This window comes from Populus alba, chromosome 1 (genome assembly GCF_005239225.2).
Source record: "Populus alba chromosome 1, ASM523922v2, whole genome shotgun sequence".
In the NCBI taxonomy this organism is placed as follows: Eukaryota; Viridiplantae; Streptophyta; class Magnoliopsida; order Malpighiales; family Salicaceae; genus Populus; species Populus alba.
Window position 1 is genome coordinate 10,963,412 of NC_133284.1, and position 17,050 is coordinate 10,980,461.

The window sequence follows — 17,050 nt, forward strand, 5'->3', positions numbered from 1 at the left end:
TATGTATGACATTAAGTTTCAAGTGTTATCTTTTGATATTATATATATTCATATAATAGCATTAGAAAGTTCATTAGAAGAGTACATTAACCATAACTTTCACTTAATTTAATACAAAATATAAACTCAGTTAAAAAATATTTTTTTTTTCTGACATGAGATAAATATTTATTTATTTATTTATTTATTTATAAAACTATACCATCAACCATCAACTATAACATAATATTGGCCACAATCCAACGATCGCCTCTAACAATCAAGTCCTGGTTTGGATGATCTCTACATTTCGCATGTTCATGGCATATTCCAGATTACACTAGATATGTCGGCAAGTTTTCATGCTAAAACCAAGGGGGTCCCTTGATTTTGCTCAGGTTTGCGATTAGTTCTACATTTCATGAATCTCTTAACTCAGATTTAACCCCTCCCCATAGCCTCCCACATTGACAAGACTTTGAACTTTTCTTAAATCTCTTGGCATCTCCTTTCTGCTCCAGATTGTGCTTGATCGATCATTATTGTAAAATTTGTCTAGATGAAATTGAATATGATTGTAATGATTCCAAATTCCACTCTCTTACCCTTATATATTTGTTCTCGTTTCTTAACCTTGTTATTATTGCCATAATTGGTATTATTTCTCTGAAGGGGACATATAAACCAAAACGTAATCATGGTCTGATCTGCTGCTTTGTTTACATAATTGTTTATTTCATTTTGTTCAATTCCCAACACACAAGAGAGCCACCACCATACAAAATGACATCGAAATTGTAATTATGAGCCTGCACGCCTTGAGCAACAAACAGTAAAATGATGTCGCTGCTCCAGTGTGCATGTGTTTCTGTGCAGGAACGGTTGACCTTTGAAGTCAATAGTCAACTGAACATTATCCATTAAATAAATGGTTTTTTATATTATATTTGTCATTTATCATTATTTTATTCATAATGATCATAATTAGAGAGGTGGGATTTGTTTTATCCAAGCCTCATTAAAATATGTTACGAACGTTCCACTTTATTATATCAAGAAAAAGACTAGATTACCTAGATAAGCAATAAATATTATTACGATTAGATCTGAAAATTAAGTTTTGTAGATTGTACATGCTTGGTTGGGAACAAAATGGAAGAAAAAAGAAAGTGGGAGGGAAAAAAAAAATGAGGTGAAAGTAAACCCATTTTCTCTCTTTTTGTTTGAGAGAGTTGAAACAATCACTAACTGAAAACTAGTAAATAGCTCAACGAAAATGTTAACAAAAATTTTTGTTGTTAATTTGCGAATGTAAATAGTGATAAAATATATTCCATTGGTAATTTCTGATGATTTTTTTATGGATAAAAAAAAAATTAATAACAATTTCATTAGCAAACTAACACGTTAATATTTTTTGGACATTTCATCAGCAAATTAAAATGAATTAAAACTTTGATAGTTCTCTCTTCCCCTTCTTATTTTTTCTGCCAAAAGAATAACAACCCCTTCATTTTCTCACAAATTCAGCCATCCCAAACTATCAATATCAACCTACATTTATCAATAATGTCAACATCCCTAATATCTTGGTTTAATTTCTTGTGAACTTTCCCTACATCAAGTAAGCAAACTTATCCATTTTTTATAACTCATTTAAGTCTTAGGTGATTTTAATGAAATGTTTTTGTAATATTTATAGTTTGCTTGTATATTTAAGTGTTTTATAACTTTTCTTGGAAAATTTGGTTGTATTAATGTATAATTGGTATGTTTGGGTTTGTTTGGGATTTGGAAGAAATTTATCTTATTTGTCAATTGATGAAATCAAATTTGATTATGTAATTTAGATGTTCTAACTGAAAAATAATAGGCTATTCTATGGGTATCAACTATATTTTGTCAAGTTGAAAGTTTGAGAAAATTTGGGGACACTTTTTTTTTTTTTTTTATATGCAATTGATAATAATTAGAAAGTATTAATTTAGTTTGAATGAGTTTGAATTGAACAAAAAATGGATGACTAGTTGGGTACATATTATTTGTTGTTAGTTTTATTTTTTAGTTCACATTTTGATTCAAAATTGAATTTGTGTAGAAATAATAATTAGTTATTGGATTGTAAATTTATTTTTAATAAAAAGAGGAATTTTGAATTGATAGTTATGTTATTAAAAAAAAAATTTCATCAATATTCTATATAGATTCTATAAGTAATGGAATGATTGTTCTTGGATATATCGAGACTATTTCAAAGGGTTGTATAAGCAAGATTATCTTAAAAAAAAACTTTATATTCTTTACAAAATATATTAGAAATGATAGTTGACTCAACTTCTAGTTCTAGCAACATACATGAGTTTGCAGATGATAATGGATTTTTATTGAATTAATAATTTTTTTTTTATCTAAAGTGCTATATATCGTGTCTTTTTTTTTTTTTTGCTTTTTTGTAGTTGAGTGATTCTCATACTAAGTTTTTGATTGAACTTACAAACTCTTTAAAAGATTGATAAACTTTATTGTAATATATTATTCTCATTCATATCTTGTTATAGGTGTAGGATGTGGGTGATCAATTACATATAACTTGATTCTCCAAGGTAAGGTTCTCGTTGGATCAAGTTGTAAACTTTTCTTCAAACCTCAAATAAGTAATCTAAAGGGAAATTCTACATCAATTTGGTATCTAAGCTCATTTTTATAGAATATAATCCAAAGAAATTTGAGTATTCAAAACTTTCTTAGATAAGAAAGAGCCACACACTTGATGAGGGCTATAGGAATATTCTTGAATACATTTAAAGGTTGATCGCCTTTCGATCCTTTATCTATTAGGCTTCAGGGAGCTTGAGTATTTTAGTGTGGCACGACAAGATTGGTAACTATTACCCATCTCACGGTAATATGGCAAATCATACTTTGAATACTCACTTTCCATATGGTTATTTCGCTAATAGAAGGGATCCCATATGGGACTTGATAAACGTTGAGGCAAGACATTTTTTTGGATATCATTTTGTCCAGACTCCTTAAAGTAGCGTAATTGCTTATGGGCTCTAGGAACAACTTCTTGTAGTGGTATTGGGACTTATGGTGTTATTGAGGGTATCAAGAAATGTTGGGGTAACAAACCTCGATTATACCCCTAAATAGCTAACATCATTTGAGTCAAGAGTTGCACTTGGTTAATGAGTTGCTATAAGTCCGGATGGGTAAAAGTGTCCGTAAAACAAGTAGAAGTGATACGCATCCAGATCCAGATCCAGATATGTCTTAATTATCTGCTATGAAATGTCTTAAAAGAGTTGAAAACAAAATTCTAAAGCAAAATTAATGGCTTTTTGAACAATTTCCTATAAGCGATGCTAATTAATGATGTTTCAAGATCTAAATGTGTTTGTTTTTGCGTTTCAAAAATATTTTTGACAAGAAAAAATATTTTTTTTCTTTGATTTAAATTATATTTTTTGTATTTTTAGATTATTTTGATGTGTTGGTATTAAAAATAAATTTTAAAAAAATAATAAAAATATTATTTCAATATACTATTCAAATAAAATATACTTAAAAAATAACTATTAAAAAATAGTACTTTAGACCAAGAAAGAGCAACGACAAGTCAAGAATGAAGATCTTGTGTAAGACCAGTGACCATTAGGGGTGTTCAAAAAAACCGACCAACCGATTAAACCGAGAAAAAATTAACCGAAAAAACCGAACCGATAAAAAAAACCGAATAAACCGATTAAAAAATAAAAAAAACCGATCGATCCGATTCGGGTCCGGTTTAAAAAAGCTTAAACTGATTGAACCGGACCAAACCGAACCAATTTAATTATATCTAAAAAAAAAAGTATAAAAAGAAAATCCTAACCCTAACCCTCACAGCAGCAGCCCCCCTCCTTTTCCCCCTTCCCCCCCCTCTCTTTCCCCCTTCCTTTTCCCATAACCCTAACAGCCGGTTTTTCGATGATTCACAAATCTCTAGCCTGGTATACCTGAATGTTTCAAGAAATTTATTCAAGCATTTGCAGATAATCCAAGGCTATGTGGAAAGCCATTGCTTAGAAATTGTGTGGATGTAGAAGCAAGCAATCGAAGGAAAAGGTTGATTCTGTTGATTGTTGTGGTTGTAAGTGGGGCTTGCATGTTGGCATTTGCAGAAACAACTGAAGCAACTAGGCCATTCGATGAAGAGAATGTGCTTAGTAGAACTCGATATGGCCTTGTTTTTAAAGCTTGTTATAGTGATGGAATGGTGCTCTCAATCCGAAGACTCCCAGATGGATCACTAGATAAAAACATGTTCAGGAAAGAAGCTGAATTTCTAAGCAAAGTGAAGCATCGAAACCTAATAGTTCTTCGTGGCTACTATGCTGGAGCACCAGATATGAGACTCCTGGTCTACGACTACATGCCTAATGGAAACCTTGCCACTTTCCTCCAAGAAGCATCCCACCAACGGCAGCAACAAAAATGCTTCGGTTTTTCAGGTTTTGGATGCTAAAAACCGACCCGACCCGAACAAAACCGGTTCGGTTTGAACCGGTTCTCGGTTCGGTTCGGGTTATATTAACAAGAAATATTATTTTTCGGTTTGGTTAAATTTTTGGGTTAAAACCGTACCGAACCGGACCGTGAACACCCCTAGTGACCATATGTATTTCAGGTGGCACATAAAAGGGGAGATGTGTTAGGGATGGTAATCAACAATCAATGTGATCCCGATGGATCCCGATCAACAATCAATGTGCAGCTGTAATTAGTAATTACTATAACAGATTTATTTGAATGAGCAAGCTAGAAAAAATGAAAAAAAAGAGAGAGTATGGCATGGACAAATTTTATCTCATTATATTAGCATGTCCTTGTTGTATGTTTTATTTTTATTTTTTCATAGTTTTTGTTGTGAATCCTGCAGCAATAATAATAAATATCACACAAAAAAATACAAGAAAAACATATAGATTTAATTTGATAATGTGCTTGTATCCATAGAAATGAGAAATTTTATTTTACTATGTGTCAAATTAAGTTATATAATATATATTTAAACATATAGATTTAAAAATAAGATCACCAGTTTTTTGGAGTGACTTGAAGCATCGGGAATGTCAATATGTTTTTTTTTTTTTTTTTTTCAGATGGGGGATTTCAAAATTCTATATAAAAGCATAGTTCTTATATGAAATTGGCATTTCTTTACTATAAAACGATAAAAATAAAAAAAAATAAATAAAAAATCATAATCCACTCAAATGATCTTATTTTTTGTTCTCGAGTATATATGAGGAAGCTTGTGATTTAATAATGGTGGTTTTAATTATATCTCGATCGAAGATCCAGTTCATAAAAAAAGATGTATAGTCTCATAAGTGAATATGGCAGGGAGGAAATTTGGGAGCCATCAATCTCAATTAAGGACCCAAACAAAATCCGTTTTAAAAAAAGAACACATTATTTAGAAGAAAACATTCATTAAACTCCTTAGTTAACTAACAACAGTTGGTCTACGGCTATTTATAATATGATTGGTATACTAATTAATGTTGAACGATCCCCAATTCATCACCGTAGATAGACTGAGAAATTGGAATATTCAGACATCCCGAGGGTAAATATGACAGACATTTACTACTAAATTTAGGCATGTTTTGTTCATAAATAAAAAAAATATCGATACATTGGTCTCGAACGTCAGGCCTGCTTGTACTGATATTTCCCAAGCCTTACTCCATACCCTTATAGGTGCATATACATTACACATTCTAGGAAAGACTTGGTCCAACCGTAAAATTCCAAACAACTATTATGAAGTAAATCAAATAAAAATATGAATTATCCAAAATAAAAATAAAAATATGAATTGAGCAGAGAAAAAGGAAGAAAAAGAAAAGGAAAATTGAAGTTTTCCAGTTGCAACATTTCACTCGAAAATTATCTCAGTGAAACGAGATCATTTAGATACCAAAAGGGCGCGGTGCAGATTAAAGTTTTTGCACAAGTATATATATGCTGCAAAAGTGTTTTTTTTTTTTTTTTTGAGTATATATATTAACACTAACCACATATTTAGACCAATCTGAGGTAGTGTCAAAGCGTTTTCTCAATACTCATCACCTAGTTGTTTGTGACTGTCTCTAGCTCCATGCCATGCTATCATTTTCTTAAATATAAAATGATTCTTGATAAGTTTTATGTTTTGATGAACTATTATATATATATTAAGCTCAGCTTTCTACATATGGTAGATAATCAATAGGAACTCGTCTGGCCAAGTGACACCTGACTCGATATAAAAGAATTTACTGGTACTAGAAGCTTTTCTAGATTTTTTAAGCCTCCCATATGTCATGAGCATTAGCCAGGCATGGGGATGAGGGCAGAGAGCAGGGACAATATAACTTTTTTCAAATTTAATTAGAACCTTTTGGGCACTTGTCCATCCTTGGCTGATCGTGGGGAACCATAACAATAATGGGTCCGTTTCAGCAATGATTAAAATTAAGATGCCCCTCTCTCTTAGTTGTGTCATTCAGCTAGCCCAGCTACCTCTCGCTACAACTAGCTAATCTCTTGCTAATCCCATCCTTAATCAACATTCATTTACGTGCACAAAACAAAAGTGAAGTTATTGATTAATGCTGCTTATGAAAAATGTTGTAGTAAGTAACATGAAAAAACAACATTTTCTCAGTCTTCCCATTAACACACGACATGTAATTAATTAATGTCCCCTCGAGAAGCTTTCTGAGAAAATCTGTGTTTTTCAAGTAGCGAAGATCATTTTGCTCGTAAACCAACAGTACTCGTTTGATGGCAACACGCCCGTTGTAAAAATTTGGTTTGTGCTCTGTGTTGTAGTTACGGCATCGCATACAATAAGGTAACATATCATGCATGTTCTATAATTTGCACCAAATTATTACGACTCAAAAAAAAAAAAAGAAAAAAAAAAACAAAGAGGGTGTTATCAAAGCAAGAGAGAAATCTAGTTTGGTAGGAAGATCTAACCATTTTGGCACAAGATTAAGAACACTATTTTTGATTTAAACAAATGCAAGTGTGTGCGATCCATGAAATGTCATCGATCCTATAGAAGATAGATTTGTTCTGAATAAATCATATGCATCTGGTCCTCCCAAAAGAAGTAAAAATTCTGCGGGGCTAATTAATTTATCCTCAAATGTCAAGTTTAGGGCAAGCTTGGTTATCGGGGAAGATGAGAGCTGGCTCACGTACGTTTGATCCTTTTGCTTCACTTCTTCACTTGTTACAGCAAAACATGGCTAGTTTATGATCCGATCACGCTATTCTTTGCTCTTACGGCCATAACTGTGGGCGATAAACCGGAAAAGCAATAGGGTTAGAGGGACCATATAATATTATATAATAGTAGCTTAGCTTATCGGTTTCTACAAGATTAAATATAGCAAGTGTCAAGCCAGGAAGCATCACTGGCGAAAAAGTGCAAGGTAGTGGGGCCAAAACGGGATAACGGGGTGGGGCCCATGGGCACAGCCGGCCTGCAACCGAAATCGTGAGCTTAATGATCGTGGGGGGCAAGCCCACGCCGGACCATTAGTCACCACGTGTACATATATATCATTCCGTTTTCATGGGCCCCATTTTCCACTGCGGAAGGCTCACAAAAATAGAAATTAAAACACACCGCCCGTTAATTTTTTTTTTTTTTTTTAAATCTAGTTGTCAAATAATTAATTTATCTGTGAAGGATACGAGAAAAATAATAAAAATTGATTTAAAATGTTACTTGAATTGTTATTATGTAGGTGATTGTCAAATAACATGTATATTAAATTATTATGTAAGTTTTTGTTAGATAATATATGCACTGAATTGATTCACATAAAAATTCAATATAAAGAGATTACATATGTATATAAAAAGACTTGTGTGATAATTGTATAAGTGATTCATAGGCTTAGGATCACTAAATTATCTTCTATAGAAAGTGTTATGCTTTGATCTTAACTAAACATTGTTTTAATCAAGGATAACAAAATAACATATATTGGATATAACATAAACTATATAAAGGTATTTAGTAATCAAGAGATGATTCATTACCATAGATGAATTAGAAAAAATATTTTATTTATTTTGAAATAGTATCGATTGTTAAATCATTGGCCATGGTGAAATGATATTTGAAAAAGATTTTTAAATCTTATTTAAATAATCAATGATTATAGTGTTAAGAATAAAAATGGTTTAACAAAGAAGACATACTACATATTATAATGTTTAAACCAAAACATTGTTGATGAATAAATAATAATTATATAGAGAAATTGGTCACTGAAAGGTTAAGTTGAACCACTTATGATTTTCTTAGTATTTTGGGGGTCATGATAAATTGCTGGACATTGTACTTAAATCTTAAAATATAAATCAATGAATTGTTGAATTGATAATAAATTAAATTATTTAATTTATTTAATCTTATCTTATTTAAGATTATGATTTATATCTGGACCAATTTATTAGAGAACCTAATGAGTCACATGCATAAAAATTATTAGTTTAAATTTAAAATTGGATGATTAATCAAGTGTGACTTAATTGTAAATAAGTTTTAAAAATTGAGGACTAATATGTAATTAATACATGAGATTATAATTTTATACCTAGAAAAATATCAAGCAGGAGCTTGATTGAATAAATTTATAAAAATTATTCTAAAATAACATATGTGATATTATTTAAGAGGTAAATTGATATTTTATTTATTTATTTATAGGATTTTTAGGTTTTTCTATAAATAGATTGTTATGCTTTTTATTTTCTAAACAATATAGTATAATATATAAATACTTGAAACATAAAAGAAAAGAAATAGCACTCAAAAGTATGGAAATATCTCTCTCCTAAAATGATGTATAAGAATTTTTATTAGTGATTCATGTTGATTACCGTTAGAGATTGGACACTAGGACAACTTTTGATCTGCTACAACCTAATTTTACAACAATTATTCAAAGCTGAAAAAAAATCTAATATATATGTAATCTTTATATAAACCCTAAATAAATCTAAATTTATCTAATAAGATTCTTAAAACTCTTGAAAAATTAAATTTTTTTTTTGGTGTATATATCTTTCAGGATACCCCTCAATTCTATCTGGTAGTTGTTTATATTTATAAGACATAAGAGTTCAAATCCTATTTTTAATTTGAGGTTAAAAACTATTCTTAGAAGAAGAGATATCAGTAATCTCTCATCTTTGTATCTTTGCAGTGATAATCAAATGTCCTGGAATATATCTCTTTTGTTCACTTATCTATGAAAATAAATAACTTTTTTGTCCGCTTATATATGAACAAAGTGATAGTATCATTTAAAATACATTTTCTCAAAAAAAGAGAAGAATTTAACCTTCTCATATCAAGACTAAATTTGTTTTTTCAATCCTATCTCAAACAAAATAAAATTAGATAATTCATAAATGTTTTACTTTGATATATTTCACAGTATTAACTAAAGTTTAAACCCCTGATAAAAAATATATATCTCTCTTAAATATACTAATGAATTTATAGCTTAATTAACATTCAAATTCCTTTTATTTCTATGAGATTTTGAATCCAATAATCTTGATGTGATAAAACAATCTAGTGTGTCTTATTACGTCCACAGCTACTATATTGCAATTAGCCTAGAAATGCTTGCTCCATAAAATGTATTTTGCAGCTCAAAATTTCTTAATTTTTCAAGTATTTCAAACATCTGATTATCGTATGACTTGAAAATTTTACAATCCAAAAAATATTTCGCTTACAAAATTACAAAATTCAACTAGAAAGGTGATGGTGGTTTATTATATAAAAATGTTTAGAAGTATGATAGCGATTGCTTTTTAAAATATTTTTTATTTTAAAATATATTAAAATAATATTTTTTTATTTTTTTAAAAATATTTTTAATATCAATACATCAAAATAATTTAAAAACATAAAAAATATAAATAATAATTTAAAATAAAAAAATAAAAAAAAATTTAAATTTTTTTTAAAATCATTTTCCAACCTCAGTGCGAACACTGCTGAAAGCTGATTTCCGAACACCCTAACTCAAGAAACTACTTGCAAAACATTATTAAAACTCACTTTTCAATTTTTAGGATCCCAAACGTGTTCTTATCGGCGAACCTCACGTGGAGTCAGGTGAAGAATTTATCGAGCGGGCACGCGCGTGCGCACAAAAGGTTCTGTTTCCTCTTACAGAAGAATTCGCTCGGCTCGAAGCGGAGCCAAGCTGAAGCTGGATTAAATATTTTAAAAGTAAAATTGGGAGAAGTGTCTCAATCGCGATACACAGGTCGGTTGGTGGGGCCCAGCGTGATAGTTATGAAAAACATTAAAAGGAAATAGCATTATTATAAAAAAAAAAAAGGAAAGAAAGGAGACCCAACCAACCAGAGGCCGCGTGCACTTTCTGGTAAACATGGATAATATATTTCATCATCCTCGAAGCCACCAGATCTTGAAGAACAAAATATTATTTAGTTTGTTATTTTAAGGTTGTTGTTATTTTATTCTTCAGTGAGCTCGGGAGCTTAATTTGCTCATTGTCTGAAGCGCTGGGTGGAGAAAGGGAGGCGGTCGATGGATTACATAGCGTTAAACTTTTCTGATTCGATAACTATATGAGAAATTCGAGATTTATATTCTGATTTATAATGAATTTAATATTAAACTAGTAAAATCTATTTAATTTTTGATAAAAAAATGTTGCATAATTACGGTGACGGAAGCTACAGGTGGAAAGATTACAAAAGTATTACTTGTGTGTTCCCTTCAACCAAGAAAATCTAGAACGCTAATTGAACTATTATCATCATTGGTCGGAGCGTGTACACCACGCGGTGTAGACTGAACTTGACCTCCAATACAATACGCTATAGTAACTACAGTTAGCAAACAAATTACCATAGAAAATACAAAGAAATAGAGAAGTTGCTTCCAAGTGATTGATTTAGATAATAAAGAGAGTAACATTCTTCTAATATTTTTTTTTATTTCTATGTTGTAGTAAATATAAGTATATATGAAAGAAAAATACATAATCAATGATTATATTATTTATACATTTTCCGAATTTTAAAAAGATAAAAAAGGAGAGATGTTGTAGCTTTATATATTGGAGGGAGGGAGGGTTTGCCCTAACCAGGTGACCAATAAAATATCATCCATTAATTGATTGCACTAGATGTGCATCAATGGCACTTATACGTCGATCTTTTTTCTTTTTCCATCTTTTTCTTTTTGGTTAATTCAGTGTTTGTTCTTTTAAAGAACCCCAACTCATCTTCACCGTTTGATATTCTCACATCATCACCGATCTTCTCTCTCTTCTGAAACCGCAATAGCTGAACATTCTCTTCTATAGTCTCCATCAATTGCTGGTAGAGGTTACCTCCTCTATCTCTCTCCCTCTCAAGAGCATAGCTTGAGCCATTATACGCCCCCTTTTTTTCGTGCAAAGCTTTTCCAGCAATCAATCTCCCACTTAAACGAGACCAGGGAGAGAGAGAGAGAGAGAGAGAGCCAGAGAGAGATTAGTAGCGCATGTGTGTGCTTCTACTCATTTTCATCTCCTTGCTTCTTATTTAACCCTATCTCTTTTCTCTTCCCCAATCTTCAAGTACCTTTCCTTCCCTTTTCCCTTTCGCAGCTCCTTTCTGTTCCTTTCCTCGGGATCTGATCATTCCCTTCTCTTTTAGTCTCTTTGGACAACTACTAGACATTCCATCAATCAAGAGAACAGGTAGTTGGGGATTCAGTTCAATTCCCGAGGATCACTTTTATTGCGTTCTTCTTTCTTGTTTGTTTGTGTTTCTTCTTTCTTTCTGTGTTTTTTTTGGTCTGGTTCCGTTTCCTTGTTAAAAAGGTAAAAGTGGAAGTGATCACAAAAGCTAGCTTAAAGTGTCTCTTGAGCTTATTGGTGGGTTCGAGTTTGGATTCATTAGCAACCAGATCTAGCAGGGATTTCTTACTTGGGCAAGACTGCATTCTATCTAGAGGATTTTCAAGGTTGGGTATCAAGAGCTTCCTCTGCTCCTTTTTTAACTCTTTCTGATATAGCTTCCTCGCCTTCTTCTAATTCTTTTCTTCTCTTTCTAGGGTTTTTCTCTCTGTCTGTGTTTTTTTTTTCCCGTATGCCTTGAAGATTAATTTTGTTATCCCTTAATCTGAATGATAATCTCTAATATTGGAGAACTCCTTTGTCGCCAGGCAAAGTAGAAGATACGGATTTCATATTTTTATTCAAAAAGAAATTACTTGAAGCTATGATAACCACAAGATCACTATTCAAGTCTTTGAGGATAAATTTGATCGAATTTTTTTTTCCCTTACATTGTGCATGATTTCCTGGACTTAGAATATCATTTCATGCATTGGCTAGCATATCGGTATGTTCTTTACCAAAAATAAAATAAAATTAAAACATATTGAAATGATCAAAGTGCATGAGTTCCAATCTTTGTATTTAATTTCCTTTTCTTCTTGTAATTCATATTTTCTACAATTGTTTGATATACAAAAGATGGCTTTGAACTGGTGAAGTGACCATATTATTCAATATTAAGTTTATTAATTATTTTGAAAGAATCACAATGAGTGAATATGTGTTTACATATCATATGCTTTTTCTCTCTTCATTTTGACACATCTATGCTAAGATCTTACCTCATATATCATGCATGCTTTGGAATGAATTATTTTTTATGTGGTCATGAAGATCAATATTGATAAAGGATATGGGTACTGTTCTGTCTATGACTACCATGATTATTACAGTAGAAATTCGTATTTATAGTAAGTTCTTGCAGCATATTGTAGAAAATTTTTATTTATAGTAAGTTCTTGCATCGTATTAAATTGTCCTCTCTTTACCCCTTCTCTTGATGCATACTGCCTAATATTTCTTATTTATTGAATAAGCCAGGAAACATTCACAACACACACTAAGATGCCACTTCTTGTTAATTTATGATGTTCTTCAATATGGATTTCATTGCATATAATTCTTCCTTGTGGATGTTTCAAAAAGTAAAGGTGTTAAATTTTGTTTCCCTATGATTATCCAACATACGCCTTTTTTGAGTGGACAGAACAGCTTTTGATCATTAAACTTTCTTTGAGTCATATGTGAAGTAAAAGCAACCTTCTGTTTATTCTTGATTGAAGGATATTATTTCTCACACAAGGACGATAGTAATCATAACAAGTTACTAGTAGTTGGTTCGACGTCTCATATATTTTGTGGATGTTATTCATTAATTTATCTTCTTTTTCATTTATTTTTGGAACTATCTTTTATTTCAAATCTTCTTCTTTTTCTCAGTTACTTTTTCAAGTATGTTTCACCTCTTAGCTAGCAAGGTCACATTAATTTATGGTGTTAAACCATGCATGATCTAACTATGTGTCCACCACCATTTTAATCATATTGAAAAATGCAGAAATCTTAAACACTAAACCTCATCACATATTTTATGGTCTATACTCTTAGAATCTTATGATTCGTTTTGATGTTAATTAGAGGACATGAGACGAAACAACATAGAATTATGGTTAATCTTTTCATGTATGGAAGATTCTTAAGAACGATTGAAAATGTGGATATGATTTCTGTGTTATTCTCTCCCTCTTGCATTGTTTAGTCTTCTTAACGCTAAAATGACGATTTTTAAGTTCTGAGATGATAATCAATTATGGAAATTGCAAAGATACTTCATCTTCTAGCAAAACTAAGGGGTTAATTAATTGCATAATGTTTTTTCCTATGTTTTTTATTCACATTTTTTTTATTAATATAAATGTTTAAGTCAGTTTACACATACCTAGTGCTTGATTTATTTCACGGGTCCTGAAATTAACAATTATATAAATTTCTAGTGATTTTGGGGTTTTAGAACTTCGAACTAGTGATCTCTTGAAAGGAAACCTAAAATTTGACCAGTTAAACTACACCTCTTAATGATATATTATTAAATTGATGAGCCGTAGCTTAATTGGTATTAGTGTTCCTCATCCTTTTAAGAGGTATTGAATCCGAACATCTCCTTTATAATTAAAAAAAAAAAGTAATGACATAATTATAATGAACAAAATGGAATTTAAGGACTTATTTTTAAGGAAGCCTGTTTTTTTATGGGAAAACTTCAGCTTGACAAACGATTCTTCTTGTTAAAAATATTGGCAAAATATTCATAAATAGAAGAATTGATTTTGTTCGCTTAGAGATCACAATGGCGATTAATATCTTAGCTATGAATGGGAAGAACATGTCCTCTCTCTTTGTGGCCAATTAAGTGCTGCAAAAACAATGTTTTATTTAATCACTGCGTGCCTATTGCTTTGATTTTCTGGTCAACATGACATATTCCCTGCTGTGACACACACACACACACACACATATATACTCCGGTGGTTGATATATGAACTTTTCAATGTTCTTTCACTGCTAGTACTCACATGTCTAATTAGATTTTGAAAACTGATCACAATATTTTATGTGCGTAAGTGCTGTGGACTCGCATTCAATATAATCTCTGCATCCTCTTACTTACATATGGGTTGATACTGCTACATTTTAATGCAGTTTAAATCTTCAGTTCTTGGAGGAGATGAATACCTTTTCGCATGTACCCCCGGGCTTTAGATTCCATCCAACAGATGAAGAACTTGTTGATTACTACCTTAGGAAAAAAGTCGCCTCAAAAAGAATTGACCTCGATGTCATTAAGGATGTTGATCTCTATAAAATTGAACCATGGGATCTTCAAGGTACGTAGTATATTAATTAATATTCGCAACTATACTTTGCTAATGACACTTAATTGGAAATGAAAAGGTCGCTAGTTCATGGAAGTATTTTAATTTAATTATTCTTGATATTTGTTTGAATAGAATTGTGCAAACTCGGGACTGAAGATCAAAATGAATGGTACTTCTTCAGCCATAAAGATAAGAAGTATCCTACTGGAACTCGCACTAATAGAGCGACAAAAGCTGGGTTTTGGAAAGCTACTGGAAGAGACAAGGCTATCTACTCTAGGCATAGCTTGGTTGGCATGAGAAAAACCCTAGTGTTTTACAAAGGACGAGCTCCAAATGGACAAAAGTCAGATTGGATCATGCATGAATATCGACTAGAAACAAATGAAAATGGAATCCCCCAGGCAAGTTATTTTTATTTTTTGCTACTTAACAAAATTCTTCATATATGCCAATGTGCTATGCTATTTTATCCTTGTTGTCTACCATATTGACTTGGGAAGAACTCTGTATGCATACTGAAAGGGGCACAGTCGAGAGCTCGTTCTTTCTATTTAGCACTAGTTTGATTGCCAAAAGGCATGCCTAAAGAAATTAAGTGGTTACTTGGGACCTCGATTATGCATATATAATCGTTATTTTTTTAATTTCCAATTCCTGATTAATTATGATGGCTCTAATTCTTATGTACTAATGATGTAAACTGTAGAATGTATAGGATAGATGCTAGCTGTAGTACTTAAAATTGAGGTGTGTGGTGGGGAGTTTCTGGGCGCATGAATTAGATACAAAGACCCTGTACAGAACAACTTCAGATTCTGTATCGAGTAGAATAATTGACAGTTCCAGCCCTTCAACCTGAGAAGAAGTCAGACACGAAATCAAACTTAATTTAACTTGAGCCTGCTGCAGTTTTTAGCTAGTATTGTTGTTCTACAATTATTTGGGCTGCCTTCAAAATTTAGTAGCAGTAATTCTGAAGTTAAATTGCCTAATATGAGATTGCTGTAACTGCAACAGGAAGAAGGATGGGTTGTCTGTAGGGTGTTCAAGAAGCGAATGCCGACAATGAGAAAAGTTGGTGACTATGACTCACCATGTTGGTATGATGACCAGGTTTCATTCATGGCAGAAATTGATTCTCCAAGGCGAATATCTCAACCTTACGCACCATACCATCATCACTATCATTGCAAGCAAGATCTTGAGTTGCAATACAATATGCCTCATGACCCTTTCCTCCAGCTTCCTCAATTAGAAAGCCCAAAAGTTCCACAATCAGCAGCAACTGCGAGTTGTAATTCAGTTGTTGCATATGGTTTTGACAGGACCAATGGGAACACCTTGCAGTCATCTACCCTTACACGAGAAGAAAATATGCAGCAATGTCAGCCACAAAATTTAAACTCACTTCACAATAACAATAATAGTGAGCAAGCTGTAGACCAAGTGACTGATTGGCGAGTCCTTGACAAATTTGTTGCTTCCCAGCTAAGCCATGAGGATGCCTCCAAGGGAACCAATAACTTCTCCAGTGCAGCCCCCTTTAATGCAGCCGAGCAGATGAACATACTTGCCAACGAATCCAAAAGGTCAGAAATTGCACAGGAATATGCCTCGACGTCCACGTCAAGTTGCCCAATTGATCTATGGAAGTGAACGCATATAATAATGATTAATTACTAGAAGACGCATACTAATTATAGGAACTGCACTTATTATGGAAAAAGGGTATGTTCCAAGTTTCTGTACATAATAAAACTGAAATGGTATTGTCGTAGCTATGGACTTTCTGTGTCCATACCGATGAATGCTAGGTTACTAGTTAGAGAACAAATGCCAAGAAAAAATAAGCTAGTACCTTCAGGTGGACTGTATAGTTGAGATTTGTTGGAATTCACTCAGCTATTGAATGTCGGATGTATCTTTTCTTCAATTTGCATTTGCAGGGTTGTGATTGTAATGGTCCTTTTCTATTTGGATAATCTCTGTGGGTTCAATCGATCCTAGCATTAAGGCGTCTGTTTTAATCTCCCCTTCAGTTTTCACAGCAATTATTTGAAGATTTTTAGTTTCGTTTTTCACTTCTTTTCATAATAAAAAATGTAATCCACCATGAATGATAGTTATCTATATATCTCATAAGGAAAGATTCCTCATGAAGTTGCTGTTTTACTGTCTGCTGCTAGTTCTGCAGCTGTATTTTGTACTCCCTTTTCACTATTGGCTTCCTCCTGGCGTTTTGGTGCTATTACTATA

The 17,050-nt window shown here is 32.1% G+C and overlaps 1 protein-coding gene across 2 annotated transcripts; it reads left to right on the forward strand.

The window, feature by feature from the left end:
- Nucleotides 1–11,192: 11,192 nt before the first annotated feature.
- On the forward strand, nucleotides 11,193–16,818 carry LOC118036112 (NAC domain-containing protein 7). 2 transcript variants are annotated; one of them, XM_073411707.1, is made up of 4 exons: nucleotides 11,193–12,040; nucleotides 14,629–14,800; nucleotides 14,924–15,199; nucleotides 15,816–16,818. In XM_073411707.1, exons 2-4 carry the CDS (start codon nucleotides 14,641–14,643, stop codon nucleotides 16,448–16,450), a joined length of 1,071 nt encoding a protein of 356 aa, XP_073267808.1. In that variant the 5' UTR covers nucleotides 11,193–12,040; nucleotides 14,629–14,640; the 3' UTR covers nucleotides 16,451–16,818. The 2 variants fall into 2 exon arrangements, with proteins under 2 accessions (XP_073267808.1, XP_073267804.1); XM_073411703.1 differs by having other exon boundaries at nucleotides 14,616–14,800; nucleotides 15,816–16,816.
- Nucleotides 16,819–17,050: the final 232 nt, after the last annotated feature.

Coding starts and splice junctions, on each gene's coding strand:
- LOC118036112 (XM_073411707.1), top strand. CDS start 14,641: ATGAATACCTTTTCGCATGTACCCCCGGGCTTTAGATTCCATCCAACA. Junction 14,801..14,923: donor TGAACCATGGGATCTTCAAG/GTACGTAGTATA, acceptor TTGTTTGAATAG/AATTGTGCAAACTCGGGACT. Junction 15,200..15,815: donor AAATGGAATCCCCCAGGCAA/GTTATTTTTATT, acceptor TGCAACAGGAAG/AAGGATGGGTTGTCTGTAGG.